General features: G+C 45.6%; 1 protein-coding gene across 1 annotated transcript in view; it reads right to left on the bottom strand.

Annotated features, from left to right (window-relative positions):
- Positions 1 to 10,481: 10,481 nt before the first annotated feature.
- Positions 10,482 to 17,563, bottom strand: part of LOC144668773 (uncharacterized) — a 34,498-nt gene continuing 27,416 nt past the window's right edge. Inside the window, exons 4-5 of the mRNA XM_078531103.1 lie at positions 12,959 to 13,097; positions 10,482 to 11,239 (exon numbers count right to left, since the gene is read on the bottom strand). Of these exons, the coding sequence (XP_078387229.1) occupies positions 10,959 to 11,239; positions 12,959 to 13,097 (420 nt within the window). The 3' untranslated portion in view covers positions 10,482 to 10,958. The remainder of the gene's footprint in view (positions 11,240 to 12,958; positions 13,098 to 17,563) is intronic.

Below are 17,563 nucleotides of genomic sequence, written 5' to 3'. Positions count from 1 at the left end.
TCCCCGCCCCTCATCGCGCTGATTGGCGGCTGGGCCGTACAACGTCGTTGTCTTCTGACTACTAATTGGGTATAACTATGATTGACGTTTGAATAAACCAATGGACTGTAGCCTCGCCCTCTTTGACTCTCTTGGATCAGGCTGTCGTGATTGGCATTCAATGCCAGAGGATGATTGGATAGCTCAATAAACCTTGTGATTGGATGGCGTTCCGCACATGGAACCAGCCCCTCTTAGTCCTTATTGGACAAGGTGGTCTGATTGACACTAGATATTGTACAGTTATTGGAGCATTCCAGTGTCCCCGCCCCTCTCTGTGTGACTGGTAAAATATTAATTTTGGCAAAATACTGAAATGTAATTGGTTTAGATATAATGATTGACAGGTTTTAATGAGTAACAATGGTGTTGAATAAGGCCAGCCAGTTGGATTTAATGTCCCCCTGCTCTTGTAAAATGAATGTTTTTTCTACTATGGAGCCAATAGTTGGCATATTATATAAATTATTCATTCTTTATATATTATAGAGTATATATAAAGTTTGATATTAACTGATAGAGAAAACATGGAATCCATCATTATTGTGAAAGTATTTTTTGCAGAAATATCAATGTTAATATCTATTGCATGTCGATTGACGTGAATTGTCTGCAGGGTGTAAATTGTGAGCCAAAACTCTTTTACTCCCAGCTCTTTCGAGCATGGCTGAGATTGGGAACTCACTGAATAGCAGCAACAGCTGCCATATAAATGAAGCAAAATGAAAGGAAAAGGGGCAATAAAGGCAATAATATCTTTTTTAAAACTTCTATTATATTTCACCTTTAACGTGCTGAAACGTCCCAAGATGCATCACAGGATCATTATAAAACAAAATATGACACCGAGCCACAAAAGGAGATATTAGGACAGATGGCTGAAAGCTTGGTCAAAGAGGTAGATTTTAAGGAGTGTTTTAAAGGAGGAAAGCGATGTAGAGAGGTATAGGGAGCTGGGAATTCCAGGTGTTGGGGTTTAAGCAACTGAAGGACTGACCACCAATGGTGGGGTGATTAAAATCGGGGATACTCAAAAGGCCAGAATTAGATGAACGCAGATATCTCGGAGGGTTGTGGGGCTGGAGGAGGTTACAGAGGTAGGGAGGGGCAAGGCTATAGAAAGATTTGAAAGCAAGGGTGAAAGTTTATAAATTAAAACGATGCTTGACTGGGACCTGACGTAGGTTGGCGAGCACAGTGCTGATAGGGGATTGGGATTTGCTGCCAATCAAGGCATGAGCAGCTGAGTTTTGGATAACCTCAAATTCAGTCGGTAAGATGCGGAAGAGCAGCCGGGAGTGCATTGGAATAGTTGTGCCCAGAGGTAACAAAGGCATGAATGAGGATTTCAGTAGGCTGTGAACTAAGATAGGGATGAAATGAGGCTTTGTTGCAGAGGTGGAAATAGGCAGTATTAATGTTGGCATGAATATGAGGTCACAAGCTCATCTCAGGATCAAATGGTGAGAAATCCTGGATACGTGTACTGTATCCAAACTTTATACTTTGCTGTCTTTGTTAAAGTGGCCGTGGATATTAATTCCAGGTGTTTTTCAGAAATCCATTCCATGTTTTGTGAGGTATGGTAGAGGCTACAGAAGCCAGCAGGAAGATGAATCTCAGCAAGGTGATTGACAGGAGGATATGATGGGGTGAATATGGCGGTTGTTAACCTGTTGCTAAGACAAAGGGAGAAAACCGGAGGTGAGAAACAGATAAGGTTATTTGAGTCACTCTCACTGTCACTGCGTGGGTGATGTTTTTACTTGCTGGTCTTCCAGCGCAAAGAGTTGTCTTCGACCAAGTGTTGCAGACTGGCACATTCCAAGGTTCAGGACTACATGCTGAGGGACGCACTAAAGCTTGGGACAGCCGCCACAAAGGCGCAATGGGGAAAGGTCATAGTCTAAGATCTTTCAGCCATAGCGCACTGAGGATCTGGAAACTGTGTAAAACTCCTCAAGCTGTATGATGGGATGGAATGTATATTGTAAATATCAGGGGTATTGAAATTGTAATGAGGCACCTCAGAGAGGAACATGCTGTATGAAGTTATTACACCTTTTGTAATTTCCAATTTGAAATATTTTGCTCTCAGGCTCCATGCCTGACATGGAATGTATATTGTAAATATCAAGAGTACCACCATTGTGTAGAGGCACCTAAGAGTGGAACGTACTCTATGGAGACAAGTCAAATTTTATTGCACTTTCTGTATTTTTCACATAGAAGTGTTTTGTAATGTACTTTTACAAATTTTATGAATAAAGTATATTGTTGGAAAAGAAAATACTTTGGCTCAGATCATCAATTTGTTTTAGCTTCAACAACAAATGGGTTTTCCACTCCACCATCATCAAGATCATCACCCAGGAGCAGAAGGTGAGAATCTATCCCTATGGAACATCTTATCTTCTTTGTCAATGATGTAAATTAGGTGAAAAACCTTAACGGCTGTTACCCTAAACTGATTTACGACAGTTGTTTTAAAGTTGTGTCTGCTGCAAAACTGCCGAAAAAAGTCAGTCCAAAGAGAAGCATGTGTCATAAATGAGTTCATAGGGCCACACTGTCACTGATTGGCTGAAGGTGGATGATGCCATAGCCATGTGGATGCTGCATGGGGTTGAAGATATGGAAGGACCTACCTTAATGGGGGAAGGACAGAACAGGAGCAAAGAAACAAGGAACAACCTGTTTCTACACATGGTCACCTGTTCTTTGACAGATAGGGAGTAACATCTATCTTTTGTATTTAGTGCCTTGCTGCTAGATCAAGTTGTATTGTAATCACTAAAATTATTGATGCTGCTGGTTGTTTTGTCAATTGAACAACGTAACCAATAACATATTATGGAGAGAATTAAGTGGGAATATAGATTTTCCATTTTAAAATCAAGATTTGGTGTCCAATTTCCATTTTCGAAATATCTGACTTGTCAACTCAAAGATTGAAAAAAACAGACAGGACAACTCAGTTCTACGAGCTGGCTTTCCCGGTGTAAACTGGCACCAACACATCTTGCCCTGACGTTGGTGTATTATCGTGAAAACCCAACTGTTTCTCCAATTCCTTCAGGGGAGGAAATCTGCCATCCTTCCCTGGTCTGGCCTTCATGCGACTCCAGATCCACAGCAGTGTACTTGACTTTTAACTGTCCTCTGAAATGGAGTAGCAAGCTACTCAGTTGTAGTCACTTGGTAGTACAGAACTTGAGTATTTCTTAAAAAAGAGACATGCTGTTGAAGCTTTTTGTCTTGCACTCATCAGGACAGTTTCACAAGAATACCAAATCTCAAAGAGAACAATTTATACTGCATGAGGAGAGGGTGCTGATTGGTTGGCAAGCGTATGTCCTGATGAGTGCAAGACAGACAGCTTTGACAGCATGTCTCTTTTTTCGGCAATACTCAGTTGTATTAAACTGCTAATGGGAAAGTCATTCTGAGTATATCAACCACTTGAGCTGCAGCAGTTCAAGAACATTGCTCAAGGGCAATTAGGGATGGGCAATAAATGCCAGTCTTGCCATCAATGCTCACTTATCAAGAATGAATAAAAGAAATTATTAACGAACATTGTAAGACTATCATATGACATTCTGCCATCTGCCATTTTAACCCATGGTTAATGATTTTGTCAAAGTGTTCATGTTGTCACATGAACAAGTGAATGTGTCAAATCTCAGACATTTTATAATGGAGAGTAACTACAAATTATTGGAGTTTTCTTGACATGAAGTGTACTCTATATTAAAATTCACTTGGGCTGAAGAGAGTGGGATGGAAGTGAAGAGACATTGAACAGAAAATAGGCAATTGAAGCTCAGTTATATGTCAAACATGCAACATTTAGATATCTTTATTAATATTTTGTACCAATTCTCAATGAAAACACAGTCAGAGCGATACACTCTGTTTCAATGACAATTAATAAATGATGACTGGTATTATTACACGATGGTTCTAAGCATATTTGAAACAATTTTTAAAGAGGTTTGAACATATCAGGGTGCTGCAGTTTAACAAGAGGGAAGACCAGGCCAATACGGTCAAATGTCTGCCTCAGTTTAGCAAAAACCACAAAACCACAACAGAGAGCAAAAAAGGTTTGCCTCAAACAAGGAGTGTTCGCAAGAATTAATATTTAAGGGAAATGATTCAGTATTATGGTCCATTTGCTTTTCCTCTGGCAGTTTCTCACACACTCTCGATTAGTCAGGTCAACAGCAATTTCGTCAGGTTCAACTGGAATCCAACCCTGACTTGTTCATTCAGCTTCGAAGTCTGAAACAATACAGGATTAAATGACTGATTCTAAAGTCACAATAGATTAACTGGGACAAAGTTATGATGTCTCGCGTAATGCTTAAGTAGGTAAAGCACCGTGATCGCTCAAAAAAAATACAGAGCACTGTTAATAAGCGCAGCATTATTTTATCTGTCTTCCAGTTACTGATGCATTCATCAACACCTTTAAAAAGTATTTTTGGCTAATGGCTGGTTAACAGGAGGAACGAAGGCTTTGAAGATGAGTAAAATAAGCATGAGATCAGATGCTTACAAAGAGAGTGACGTGTCAGTTGTGGCTCAGCGGGTCTTGTTCTCATCTCTGAGCCAGATGGTTGTGGGTTTGAGCCCCAGAGCCTTCAGACCATTCTGTACCTACTTCTGAGGGTGTAATGCACTGCCTTAGGTGCTAAATTTTGGATGAGAGGTTAAACCAAAGGCCCACCTGCCCTTTCAGGTGGATGTAGATGATTCCATGGCACTATTTTGAAGAAGAGTAGGGGTGTTCTCCCTGGTGTCCTGGCTAATATTTATTGCAAAAATAGATTATATGGTCATTGTCACATTGCTGTTTGTGGGAGCTTGCTGTGCACAAAGTGGCTGGCGCGTTCCTACATAATAACTTCAAAAGTGCTTCATTGGTTGTGATGCATTTTGAAATGTCCTGAGGCTATGAAAGGCACTATATAAATGTAAGTCCTCCTTGGCTATATAATGCAAATTGAGTGGTCTAGATTAGAATCTTACAGCTACGTTTGATTTAAAATGGGAAGACGGAAGCTAGCTTTCTCTCACTAGATTGAGTGAGTTAGATAAGAGTTTGTGATTATGGTCTGTGTGCATGGTTCATGGAAGGAATGAATGAATGTTTTTTCTCACTCCATACACCCTTACAATCCTATGAATACTTCTGCTAACTTATACCAAGTGTTGGGTGACCTTATTGATTGGGCTGAATGGAAGAGTTGCTGAGTCTGAGTGTAATTATCAGTACAGATACCAGCTGAAAGGTTCCACTATTTATAATAACCCAGGAGTTTATCAACTTCAACTACATTCAGTGCTGATGGGGGTGTTAGGGAGCGTGGAATGGGAAAAGACCATTCAACTCAACAAGGTGATTTAGAATCATAGAAAGTTTACAGCACAGAAAGAGGCCACTCGGCCCATCCTGTCTGCCCCGGTTGAAAAACGAGCCCCCCGGGCCTAATCCCACTTTCCAGCATTTGGTCCGCAGCCCTGCAGGTTATGGCAGTTCAGGTGCACATCCAGACACCTTTTCAATGAGTTGAGGGTTTCTGCCTGTACAAGGCAGTGAGTTCCAGACCTCCACAACCCTCTGGGTGAAAATGTTCTTCCTCATCTCCCCTCTAATCTTTTGACCAATCACTTTAAATCTATGCCCCCTAGTCACTGACCTCTCTGCTAAAGTAAATAGGCCCTTCCCATCCACTCTATCCAGGCCCCTCACAATTTTGTACATCTCAATCAAACTTCCCCTTCCATATGAACCACTCATTCTAACTGGGGCATGCTGCTGCCCATTTGATCTTCTGCTTGCCATGGTACATTCATCCCTCTAATTCATTAATACCCTCATGATGACATCCATCATCATCTTGAAGGTCCCTAAATGCACCTTGCCTCTCCTATCCTACTTGCTCACTCTTTCAGTTAAGGAAATTCTTCTCTACTGAAGATGGTCTCTAAATAGAGGGGTACTTTTTACAAAAGTGTGCTCCAGGCGCAGAGTCTCACACACCGGGACAATATCAACAGGGTCCAGGAGAGGGGTGGGGGTACAGACGGTGCCAAACACTGGGTTCCAGGGTCTGTGGGAGGGTGCAGGGGGGGGTGCAGGCTTGGTGTTTCAAACAGTTTCTCATTGCCCACACTGAACAGCCAGCGCTGCAGACCTGAAAGACCAGCTTAAAAAAAACCAGATCTGTCAGGCTGAGAGTTCCGATATTTTCTAAGCCGGTCTGTCAGTGTCAGTGTCAATTTCATTAGTTGCTGTTGCTGCTTCCGACCTTCGGGCAGCTTTGTGATTCCCATTTTTTCTTTTGAAAATCACGCCCGGAAACCACGAAGCTGCCCGAAGGTGGGAAGCAGCAGCAGCAACTGAGATTGTTCCTGCTCGAAAAATGGTAAATCACATCCCTGTAATTTTACAACCAATTGGATGCTGTTTGTGGGGGGGGGGGGGGGGGGGGGCGGGAGGGTTTGGATGGGGGCTGGAAGAAGGTTGGAGGGGGGGTTGGGGAAAGGTTGGGGGGAGAAGGTTTGGGGGAGAGGTGGGGGAAGGTTGGATGGGGAGTTGGGAGAAAGGTTGGAGGGAGAAGGTTGGGGGGGTTGGGAGAAGGTTGGAGGAAGAGGTGGGGGAAGGTTGGATGGGGAGTTGGGGAAGATTGGAGTGGGGATAAGGGAAGTTTGGAGGGGAGGTTGGGGGGAAGTTGGGGGAATCTTGGAGGGAAGGTTGGAGGGTGAGTTGGGGGGGAAGGTTGGAGGGGGGGTTGGGGGGTGAGTTGGGGGAAGGTTGGAGGAGAGATTGGGGGAAGGTTAGAGGGGAAGTTGGGGGCAAGGTTGGAGGGTGGGTTTGGGGAAAGGTTGGAGGGTGGGTTTGGGGAAGGTTGGAGGGTGGGTTTGGGGAAGGTTGGAGGGTGGGTTTGGGGAAAGGTTGGAGGATGGGTTGGGGGAGGCTCAGGAGGGTTGTGGGAGGTTGGGGGGGCTGGAGAGGGTGTTGGGGGGCAGGTTAGGGGGAGGTGTTGGGGGGAGATTAGCTACAGATTTGAATTGTTTTGTAAATGTGGTTATTTCTTTGTAGCCACTTTCCCAACATCAGTTGATTGCTCTGTGATTAATTATCTTTAGAGAATCAGCATTGGGCCTCCAATTTCCCCGTTGCTACAGTCACTCTGCCTACCTCATGCATGTGTAATGAAAGAAAGACAAAACCTACATTTCCACAGAATTTTAACAGCACAGAAGGAGGCCATTCAGCCCATCGTGTCTGCAACGACTCTCAAAATGAGCATTATGACCTAGCGCCATTGCCCTGCCTTTTCCCCGTACTCCTGCACATTGTTTCTATTCAAATAATCATCTAATACCCCCTTGAATGCACAGTTGAACCTGCTTCCACCTCACTTCAGATAGTGCATTCCAGACCTGAACCACTCACTGTGTGATTTATACAGCACCTTTCACAATGTCCCAAATCGCTTTACAGCCAATCAATTGCTTCTGAGTTGTAGCCACTGGTACAATGTTGGCAATGTTATCAAATGGCAGAACAGGCTCGAGGGGCCGAATCGCCTACTCCTGCTCCTAATATGTATGAGTGTATGTCATTCTGGGATGGATGAGATGAGCTGGGCCAGGTGGCCTTTGTCATTCATAATTATCTTGTGAACAGGGGGTGGAATCATGGCTGGAGTTCTGTTTAATTTGTTGCTAATGAAAGTTCACTGTGAGCGGGCTTTGTGGGGTGAGATTGCCAGGACATGAGTGTGCAATGGGCTCATAGTGAATCAGTAACCTGTTTTACACTGCACATGATTCTCAAGCATCTTTTCCATTGACTTCAATCTTGTCCTTTTGTCTACTTACCTATAATCTCACTCTACCTTGGTGCTTTTTATGAGTTTTTGAGGTTTGAAATATTGTGATAAAGTTCTGTTGCATAGCAGATATTGAAAATATCTTGTAGTGAGAAGCAGCGATCAGCAGAGGCTTCAGACTCGCTGATCACGAAACAGATACAATTGTGAACTGTTCAGTCTTTGCTCTCTGGTCTCTCAAAAGTTCTGTTGCCCATGTCATGACAGTGGATCACAGTCGAACTCCTTACAGGTATATGGAACTTTTTGAGGAAGATATTTTTTTTTTAAAAAAGGACATAGAAGCAAAAGCTGGCTGAGACTGCACAATGACTACTTTCTGGAAAACTCTTATGTGGATTATACTTGACTGACTAGTCCAGAGAGGCCTTGGAATGTCCCACCTAAAAAGGTGTCAAGATCCACTTCAGACAGAGACACTTGAAAGGGAGAGATGCAATGCAAAAGACTGAACTTTAATCTCCTGTGGTTGAGGAGACAATGGAGACTGATTATCACATCTCATCAGAAACCATCTCCAGTTGAGTTATGTCTCAGATTGTGGACATGATTTGAGTTGAAAGAAAACAGATTCTTGGCAAAAGACACGTTTGCTTTTTTTCCCTGCCAGGTATATACAAGAAAAGGGGTTAAAAAGCCAGCTGCAAACCTGATCTGTGTGCTCTAGTTCTAGTTCTGTGTGTCTAGTGTGTACTGTGAAAGTCACAGCAGAAGAACAGCAACTAGGCACCCCTGGAGCTTGCAGGTAAACGTCTCTCTCTCTCTCTCTCTCTCTCTGGCTGGAGGCAAGTCAGCAAAGCCACAGTCAAAAAGGAAATAGGACAGATCCTTCAGCTAACCTGCGGAACCAAGTGTCTCCAAGCCAACTGCTCAACTGCCAAAGTCAGCTCTACCGGAATCACCCATCTTAACGGCCGCAACATTTCACCATCCACTCCTCACGGACAAACCAAAGACTGATTCGTATATTTTTAAAACTTTTATTATTGTACTGAACTTCTCATTTCTAATTTGTGTGTATGTGTGTTGCATTTTTATTATTTTTTCCTCAGGTTTTAGTAACTAATAAACTTATTCTTTCTTTGACTCAAGAAGGCCTAGTTAAATTGGCTCCATCTAAAACATAAATACATTTGGAATAGGGAAAGGCATCCATGAGGGATAAAATTAACCTTGCTGCAACCAACCAAGGGGGTTGAATAAAGAAGGGGAGCCAGCTCATTTCTCCTCACCCGGGGGCATAACAAAATTGGGGTCCCGTTCAGGAAGTGAACAATTTGGGGTATCTCACCTGGGGAATGGTCATAATGCACAGACATACCCAAGGGCCCAGAAACAGGAGCAGCACCAGGGCCTGAAAATCAGAAAACTTGACCTTATGTCTGAATTGCCAACACGCGTTCCTATTGATGAGGAATTGGGAGCACCCTTCATAAAGTTAACTTTTTATTTCTTAATAATTTAAAGTGATTCCATTCATACCTTCATACCTCATTCCAAGAGAATTTTCTGAGTTTATACTATCTATACCACATAGTATTCTCTGTACCTCAATGAGGTTCCTCCTACCCTTTAGATACCTTCTGTCTAGATTATGCTTCTCGCATCCTACCCCATCCTGTTCAGAGTTAGGACTAGGTGTGTAAATGTATCATTTCATTTTGATGATCTTGCCTTCAGCCTCCTGGACCCTTCTGCTCTAGAATTCCTTCTCAAAGCCCCTAGACCCTTTGGTCACTCTTGTTCACATCTCCTTCTTTGGTTTGACAGCCATTTTGTATCTCTGTGGTTATATTATGGGATATTTTTCGATATGAAAGGTGCTTTACAACCTCATGGTGTTGATAAAAAGAATAAATGAGTAAAGCACACTAGAACAAAACATGCCCCAACAGCACAGTCATCACTGTAATGCTGCTGAACATAGTGACACATGGGGCTGAATTTCATGCCTGGGTCAGGTTGGCAGATGGGTGCAACGCTATGGGCGCTGTTCCCGACACCTACCCGCTGGCCCCCATTGCCATTTTACCCATGCCGGGAAGACGTTGAAATGCCCACTCGCTTGTGGGCCAATTGAGGCCGTTAAATGGCTATTAATTGGCCACTTAAGGGTCTCAACCCATCACTTCTGGGATTTAAGCCAGTGTGGTTGGGGGATCGCATCCAAATGTGAAGCTCAGCACCTTTCACTGCTCAGGTTGGTGGCGGGAAAGTTGGGAGGGGTACCTCCTTTATGTGATCCCTGGGCCCATTGAATGCCCTTTCCCAAGGTCTTTCCCCTTGCCTTTCCCCTCCCCTCCATGGCCTGTCCACCCTGACCCCCGCCCCCCGCCCCACCCTATCACCCTGCTCGCTGGTGTCTGCCAGCCATCTGCCTCCATTGATGAGTGCCACCGGGGACTGGATGCAGTCCCAGCAATGGCCACCACTGCCGGTGGCAGTGCTGGGACCAGAAAGCTGCCAGCCATTTGATTGCCTGGCAGCTCTTAGAGGCAGGACTTCCTCCCCAGATCAGGGCAGAAGACCCGTCTCAAGCCTGACAGACATTCAGTGATTGCGCGATAAGACAGCAGAGTGGTGGTGGGCTTGCACCCTGTATTTACATTGAGCGGGGGGGAGGGAATGGCAGGGACCTGGACCAGCATAAAATCCCAGCCATGAAATGTACAACACAGAAACAGGTCATTCGATCCAAGTGAGTCCATGCTTGTGCTTGGCATGAACTTCCTCCTGCCCTACTTCAATTCATCCCATCAACACATTCTTCGAACCCTATCTCCCTCATGTCTTTATCTAGTCTCTCATTAAACACATCCACTTCTAATACATCACCTGACGAGCGTTTGTCAGATGCAGGCACCGATAGGAGACAAGAGTTTGACTAATTGGATAGTTCTTTCAAAGAGCTAGCAACAGACATGATGGGCTGAATGTCCAGCCTTTTGGGCTGTACGATTCTGTCACGTGAGTTGGCCATTTCAAAGGTCTTGTTTGAAATTACTCCGATCATTTTTGGGACTGGAATCCATTGCCACGTTCGTTCATAAATCTGGGCCTAACTACTGTTGAGCTACAGCTGACTGGCCCCACAGATACTCGCATATCTGGAAGTGAAACACTTCTGCTGAGAAACTCGTTCTTGCCTTCATCAGTGGACGGTGTATAGCACTCGGACATCAGGAGACCGGGTAAGTTGTCACAGGTCACACGTTGATCATCCAAACGCTGGCCCTGTTTGTCAGCGAGCATGTCCAGGAGTTCATCGATTGGGCGCTCACTGCTAGACTCTGCCAGATAAAAGCCGAGAAACTCATTTAAGTGCAGGATGCATGAACAGATAGATCAAAAACAAGGAAAAGAAAGTTTTAAGAGGAACTTAAGCACCTCCCCTTGATAGGCCCAAGTACTGCCAAAGTGAGCCATACAGACTAGGAATTGAATTCAGTTGATTGACAGTCACATCAATTTAGGCGGAGTTAAGATTACACTCACAGTGGTGTGTCCAGGCACAGCGTCATTAGACTGTTGAGACAATGCACTGTGTTTAAGACATGACAGATAAGGAAGAAAGCATTGGACAATTAGGCTATCAAGTGTCTGTGGAGAGAAAGACAGAGTTAACATTTCGATTCCTTATGACTCTTCTTCAGAACTCTGAAGAGTCATACGCATTCGAAACGTTAACTCTGTCTTTCTCTCCACAGATGCTGTCAGACCTGCTGAGTTTTTCCAGCATTTTTAGTTTTTGTTTCAGATTTCCAGCGTCTGCAGTATTTTGCCTTCAGGCTATCAAGTGTGTTCCATTAACAAACCTTGTGTAACTTGCACTGGCGCAGCACAGTCAATACTTGCAAAGTGCTCATTGGGAGAGATTCAAGTTAACTCCAAAGGTGAATTGAAGGAGTCATCCCTTGATGTTTATTTTAACTTGAGTATTTAAAAACAAAAAGTTTGCAACTGGGTGTTAAAACAAAGGAATTCAATACAAATGCAATAGCCATTGAACCATAAGGGGAAGCGACACTTCCATATTTCAGCAACAGACACTTAGAGATCAGTTGTGAAGCAAGCACACATACACACACAGACACACACACGCACACACACAGACACATACAGACACACACACAGGCACACACACACACACGGGCACATACACACACACACACAAACACACACACACATACACACATGCACACACACACACGGGCACATACACACACACACACAAACACACACACACACAGGCACACACGGGCACATACACACACACACACACACACATGGGCACATGGGCACATACACACACACACACAGGCACACAGGCACACACACACACACACACACACAGGCACACATACAGGCACGCACACACACACACACACACACAGGTACACATGGAGCACAGCTCCCTCTATGTTGCTTCAAATAATATGTTCAGAACTACCTACAAACACAGCCTGTGGAGCTAGGCCGATTGAATTGAATTGAGGCTGCGCTGTGACCAGCTCGTTTACAACCCTTGAACTGGGTAAAGGACAACTGCTTTGATGTGGAGAGTGATGTTTCCTCTTGTGGGAGAATCTAGAACTCAGGGTCACTGTTTAAAAATAAGGGATCACCCATCTAGGGCAGGGATGAAGATTTTTTTCTCTCAGAGGATCATGGGTCTGTGGAACACATTTTCCCCAGAAGGAGGTGGAAGCAGAGTCTTTGGATATTTTTAAGGAAAAGGTAGCGAGGTTCTTGATAAGCAAGGAGATGAAAGATTACCAGGGGGCTGGCGGTATTGTGGAGTAGAGGTGACAATCAGATCAGCCATGAATGGCAGAGCAGGCCTGAAGGGCCGAGTGGCCTACAACTGCTCCTAATTCGTACGTTCATTCGTATGATCCCATCAAACTACCCGGGTTCAATGAGTGCCCTCAGGTGCCAACCCGGTATGCCAGTTCTAGGGAATGTCATTGTGTGTGACATTGCCAGTACGGTTCCTGCACTGCACTTACTGTTTGTGTCAATAACTGATTTTTTAGAAGGTGTCTCATTTCGTCCAAGATTGCATCGCTGGTCATCCATTCGGTTTCTCTGAGCATGACTCACCATGTTGAAGAACCCTTCATTTTCTGCCTCATTGGGATCAGTTTCCTGTGGGGGGGGTGGGGGGGAGAAATAACAGGTGCTGAGCATTTCTCAAATAGCCCTAGGATTCTGTGATAGGAACATCAGTAGGCCATTCAGCCCCTCCAAACTGCTCCCATTGCAAATAAGTCCCACTGATGTCCTGTTTAGACAGTAATTCCGGGCATCAGCAGAAAGTACTTCCTCCAAGGATTTTTCATGCACAAAATAAGTCCATTGCTTGACTCACCAATATGTATATTAAGGTTGCAAATAAACACTCTCTCTGCCACTGGTGTAGTGTTTGATTTTGGGTGCCATCTCATTTGACATTCCTTCTGACATGTAACTGGAATTCCGAGAGTTTCATTTGGGATGTTAGAAACTCCTTGTGGAGCAAGTAATTCTATTATATTAGGATCTCTCCTGAAGTTGACCACTCCAGCTTAGATCTCTTCCCCAGAGAGCAGTGGAGGCTGGGTCATTGAATATCTTCAAGGCTGAGTAGACAGGTTTTTGATCGACAAGGGAGTCAAGGGTTATGGGCAATAGGCAAGAAAGTGACGTTAAAGCCTCGATTAGATTAGCCGTGATCTTATTGAATGGCGGAGCAGGCTCAATGGGCCAAATGGCCTACTCCTGCTCCTTTCCTTATGACCTTATGATCTCTAATATTCCACCTTCTGTGTTTCAGTTCCCATACTTCATCCTTTGAAACACTCTTCTGGTGCATCTCCTCAGTAGATCTCTCCTTCCTTCAAGAAATGATCGAAAACCTATCTCTTTGACTGTTTTGCTGCCATTCCTTGCATTCTGTAGCTGACCTTCCTCCCCATTCGTAAAGCACCCTGACACCTTCTTCTTAAGCTACAAAAAAAGGTTGCAAATTTATCTTTGCCACTAATTCTTCCACTCATATTTTATATATAAAAAAAAACTAGCACCTGTAACATAGAAAATCGTCCCAAAGTCACAGAACCAAAAGACGAGAGATTAGAAGAGATAGCCAACATCTTGCTCAAAGGAGGAGAGGTAGGGGTGGAGATGTGTAGGGAGGGTCTTCTAGAGGATGGGCCCGAGGCAGCGAAGGTGCAGCTGCCAAAATTGGGGGTAAAGTGAATGGTGATGAGGGGGGAGGTGGAGGGAAGCATCAGAATTAAATGTTGGAGGAACAGGTGGCCTTATAGGACAGGAGGAGTTTACAGAGAAAAGGAGTGGCCATGGAGGCTTTTAAAGACAAGGATAAGGATAATGTAGATTACAGTGATCCTGAGCCACACATTTCTTTGGCTTAGCTGGACTGAATCTGTTTGTAGCAGCTAACTCAATGGTCCTAGGTCAAGTGGAGTGGAAAATCATCCAGGCTTCCCATCTGAGACTTCTTCCGGTAAATGCTGGACATCAGGGGAGGACAGTGAAGCTTCCCAGGATTAAATTATCTGTCAACATTCACAGTCTAGGCACACACTGGAAGAATAGCCACAAGGCACTGGCTGGGTGGCTGCTGGGGCAAGTGGACCCATAGCCAGAACATGGACTAGCGCCTTCAGGAGTGGAAGGGGATAAAATTAAACGGGGAATTAATAAGGAAAATAAAAAAGACATGTACAGGCAGGATGAGGAAGACTTGAGGGAAACATTCAAGCCGTTTGAGAAATGAGTATTTCAAGGCTGACGATGGAATTAAAAGCCAATTTAGCAAACTTAATCCCCAGTGCTTGTAGGATTTCTTCAAGCTACTGGCTATAAATATTTAATTTTTCAGCTTTGATAGAATTCCTATTTATGTAGTGTGAGATGTCAACGAGTTTCACACAGAGAGGGTTTGGCCCACACGGTATATCGGTGAATAGTCCGGCAGAATTCATTACTTCAATATAAACACCAAGTGAAGCCACATGAGCCTCCTCCCATCCCTCTTCATCTGACTCTATCAGTATATCTTATCTATTTGTTCCTTCATTAAAAGTAGGGCCAGATTTCAGCTAGTGGTATGTCTAAAACATGATGTGTGCACTTTATTCAAGGTAGGAGAAGGGCTATATCTGCTGGAGTTCTTTGGAGAAATAGGGTACCCTATTGGAGAGGTAGGGTACCCTATTGGATGTGGTCCCAGGACACCTTTGGGCAAGGTAAGGTGTCCTTTGGGAGATATAAGGTCTCCTTTGGGGTTATTAAAAGTACAGTTGAATGTGTAAAAAGTGGATAAACTCATTGGAACTTTCAAGAGAACTGTCAAGACGTCAAGTGATTTAAATATTCTGCCCTTTAAACTAAATAAAACAGCCCGCAGTATTACAAAAATCAGTTTTTGCTGTTTCACTGTCTGCTGACATAAGACTGAGGGTTATCATTACAAGGTTAGTGCTGCATGACTGATTTCACAACCTTTTGTTATCACAGTAGGGCGCCTGTCATTTCACAGTGTGATTGACAGCTCCAAATGGTGATAAACTCTTTGAAGTGGGGCTATGAATACAAATGCTTGTTTTCATAAGGGGTTAAAGGAATTTAAATATAGTGAATGGGTTTTTAAGCAATGAGAGTGTTTTCTAAAATAGTGAATTCATCAACAGACACTTAAGAACATTATTTAATCTCAGCATGGGTCCTGAGGTCTGCCCATGGTGGATACTGGATGAGTTGGCATGAGTTGGTGCTAAGTTGGCATGGGTTATAAAGGGTCATGGAGGGTTTGTGTGGAGGGGCATAGGTTAACCTGGAGGGTATGAGGGGCCATGGAGGGTGGGTGGAGGGACATAGGTTGGCATGAAGGGTTTGAGTGGCCATGGTGGGGTGGATGGAAGGGCTTAGCTTGACATAGAGGGTATGAAGGCATGGAGCATGGATTGAAGGACATAGGTTGGTATGGAAGATACGAAGGTCCATGGAGGGTGGGTAGAGGCATGAGGTGTTATGGGTTGGCATGAGGAAGGCATGGAGGCATGTGGGGGTGTGAGGGGTGAGGGCTGGAGGGCATTTTTGTTTGATTGTTTATTTCAGGTCAGCATTTTGCCCAGCCCGCCTCTGCACCCAGCCCGCCTCTGCACCCAGCCCGCCTCTGCACCCAGCCGCCTCTGCACCCAGCCCGCCTCTGCACCCAGCCCGCCTCTGCACCCAGCCCGCCTCTGCACCCAGCCCGCCTCTGCACCCAGCCCGCCTCTGCACCCAGCCCGCCACGGCTCCTAATTTAAGGCCCCCCCAACCCCTTAACAACCTCCGCCACTCCAGACCGACAACCCAGCCTTCCAGGGCGCATTTTCCTGGGTTGGGTTTGCTGAGTTGGGAACTGTCTCGACTCTGTGCTCCCGATCTGGGAGCAAAAATTCAGGCCTATGACTTTCACCTCAACTCATCCACCTTTTAGATTATTGCATTTAAAAAAAGAATTGCTGATGACAACTTCTTATTGTTGAAAAAGTTTCCCTATTTTCCCCCTTGCTCTGCCTGTTAGCTCTGACTCGTCCTCAATGCGAATGCCAGGCCCATCCATTGTAGGTGCCAAATACACCTCAATATGTTACCAGTTACCGAAGCTTTCAGAGATGTGAGCACCTCCCCCACCAGTGCCCGCACCCCCCCAGCTCCCCCCCACCCTCCCCCCACCCCCTTCCCCCCCTCCACCCCACCCCCTCCCCCCTCCACCCCCCACCCCCTCCCCCCTCCACCCCCACCCCCTCCCCCCCTCCACCCCACCCCCTCCCCCCCTCCACCCCCACCCCCTCCCCCCCTCCACCCCCACCCCCTCCCCCCCTCCACCCCACCCCCTCCCCCCCTCCACCCCCACCCCCACCCCCTCCCCCCCTCCACCCCCACCCCCTCCCCCCCTCCACCCCCAACCCCTCCCCCCCTCCACCCCCAACCCCTCCCCCCCTCCACCCCACCCCCTCCCCCCCTCCCCCCCCCACCCCCACCCCCTCCCCCCCTCCACCCCCACCCCCTCCCCCCCTCCACCCCCACCCCCAACCCCTCCCCGCCTCCACCCCCACCCCCATCCCCTCCAGGCCGCCCCCCCTCACACCCCCCAACCTCCCCCCACCCCCCCCAAACCTAAAGCACCCCTTCTACCATCTTCTTTTTCCCTCCTTCTCCTGGGAGATCCTGTAACCTCAGCATGAAGCCTCCTCCCTTAGAACAAAAAAGAGTTGGCCAGCATTCAGCCCCTCTACCCTGTTCCGTCATTCAGTTAGGTCAGGGCTGACCCGTATCTTAACCCATTGAATAGCAATACTCAAGAAAAATCTGCCAATCCGAGTTTTGGAATTTTCAAATTCCACAGCAGTTTTTGGGGACAAGAGTTCTCAGCTCCCACTGTCCATTGTATGATGTAAGACATCACCGCGTAACAGCCTGGCTGTAGTTTTAAGTTTGTGCTCCAAATTCTGGACTCCTTCGCCAGCGGCAATAGTTGCTCCCTATCTACACCATCAGCTCCATTAATCATCTTAAATAGCTCAACTCAATCACCCCTTAATCATCTAGTCTCAAGGGTA

The sequence above is a fragment of the Cetorhinus maximus genome, chromosome 28 (assembly GCF_964194155.1).
Source record: "Cetorhinus maximus chromosome 28, sCetMax3.hap1.1, whole genome shotgun sequence".
Classification (NCBI taxonomy): Eukaryota; Metazoa; Chordata; class Chondrichthyes; order Lamniformes; family Cetorhinidae; genus Cetorhinus; species Cetorhinus maximus.
The sequence above is the reverse complement of the archived record's forward strand: the minus strand, read 5'-3'. Positions and strand labels throughout refer to the sequence as shown.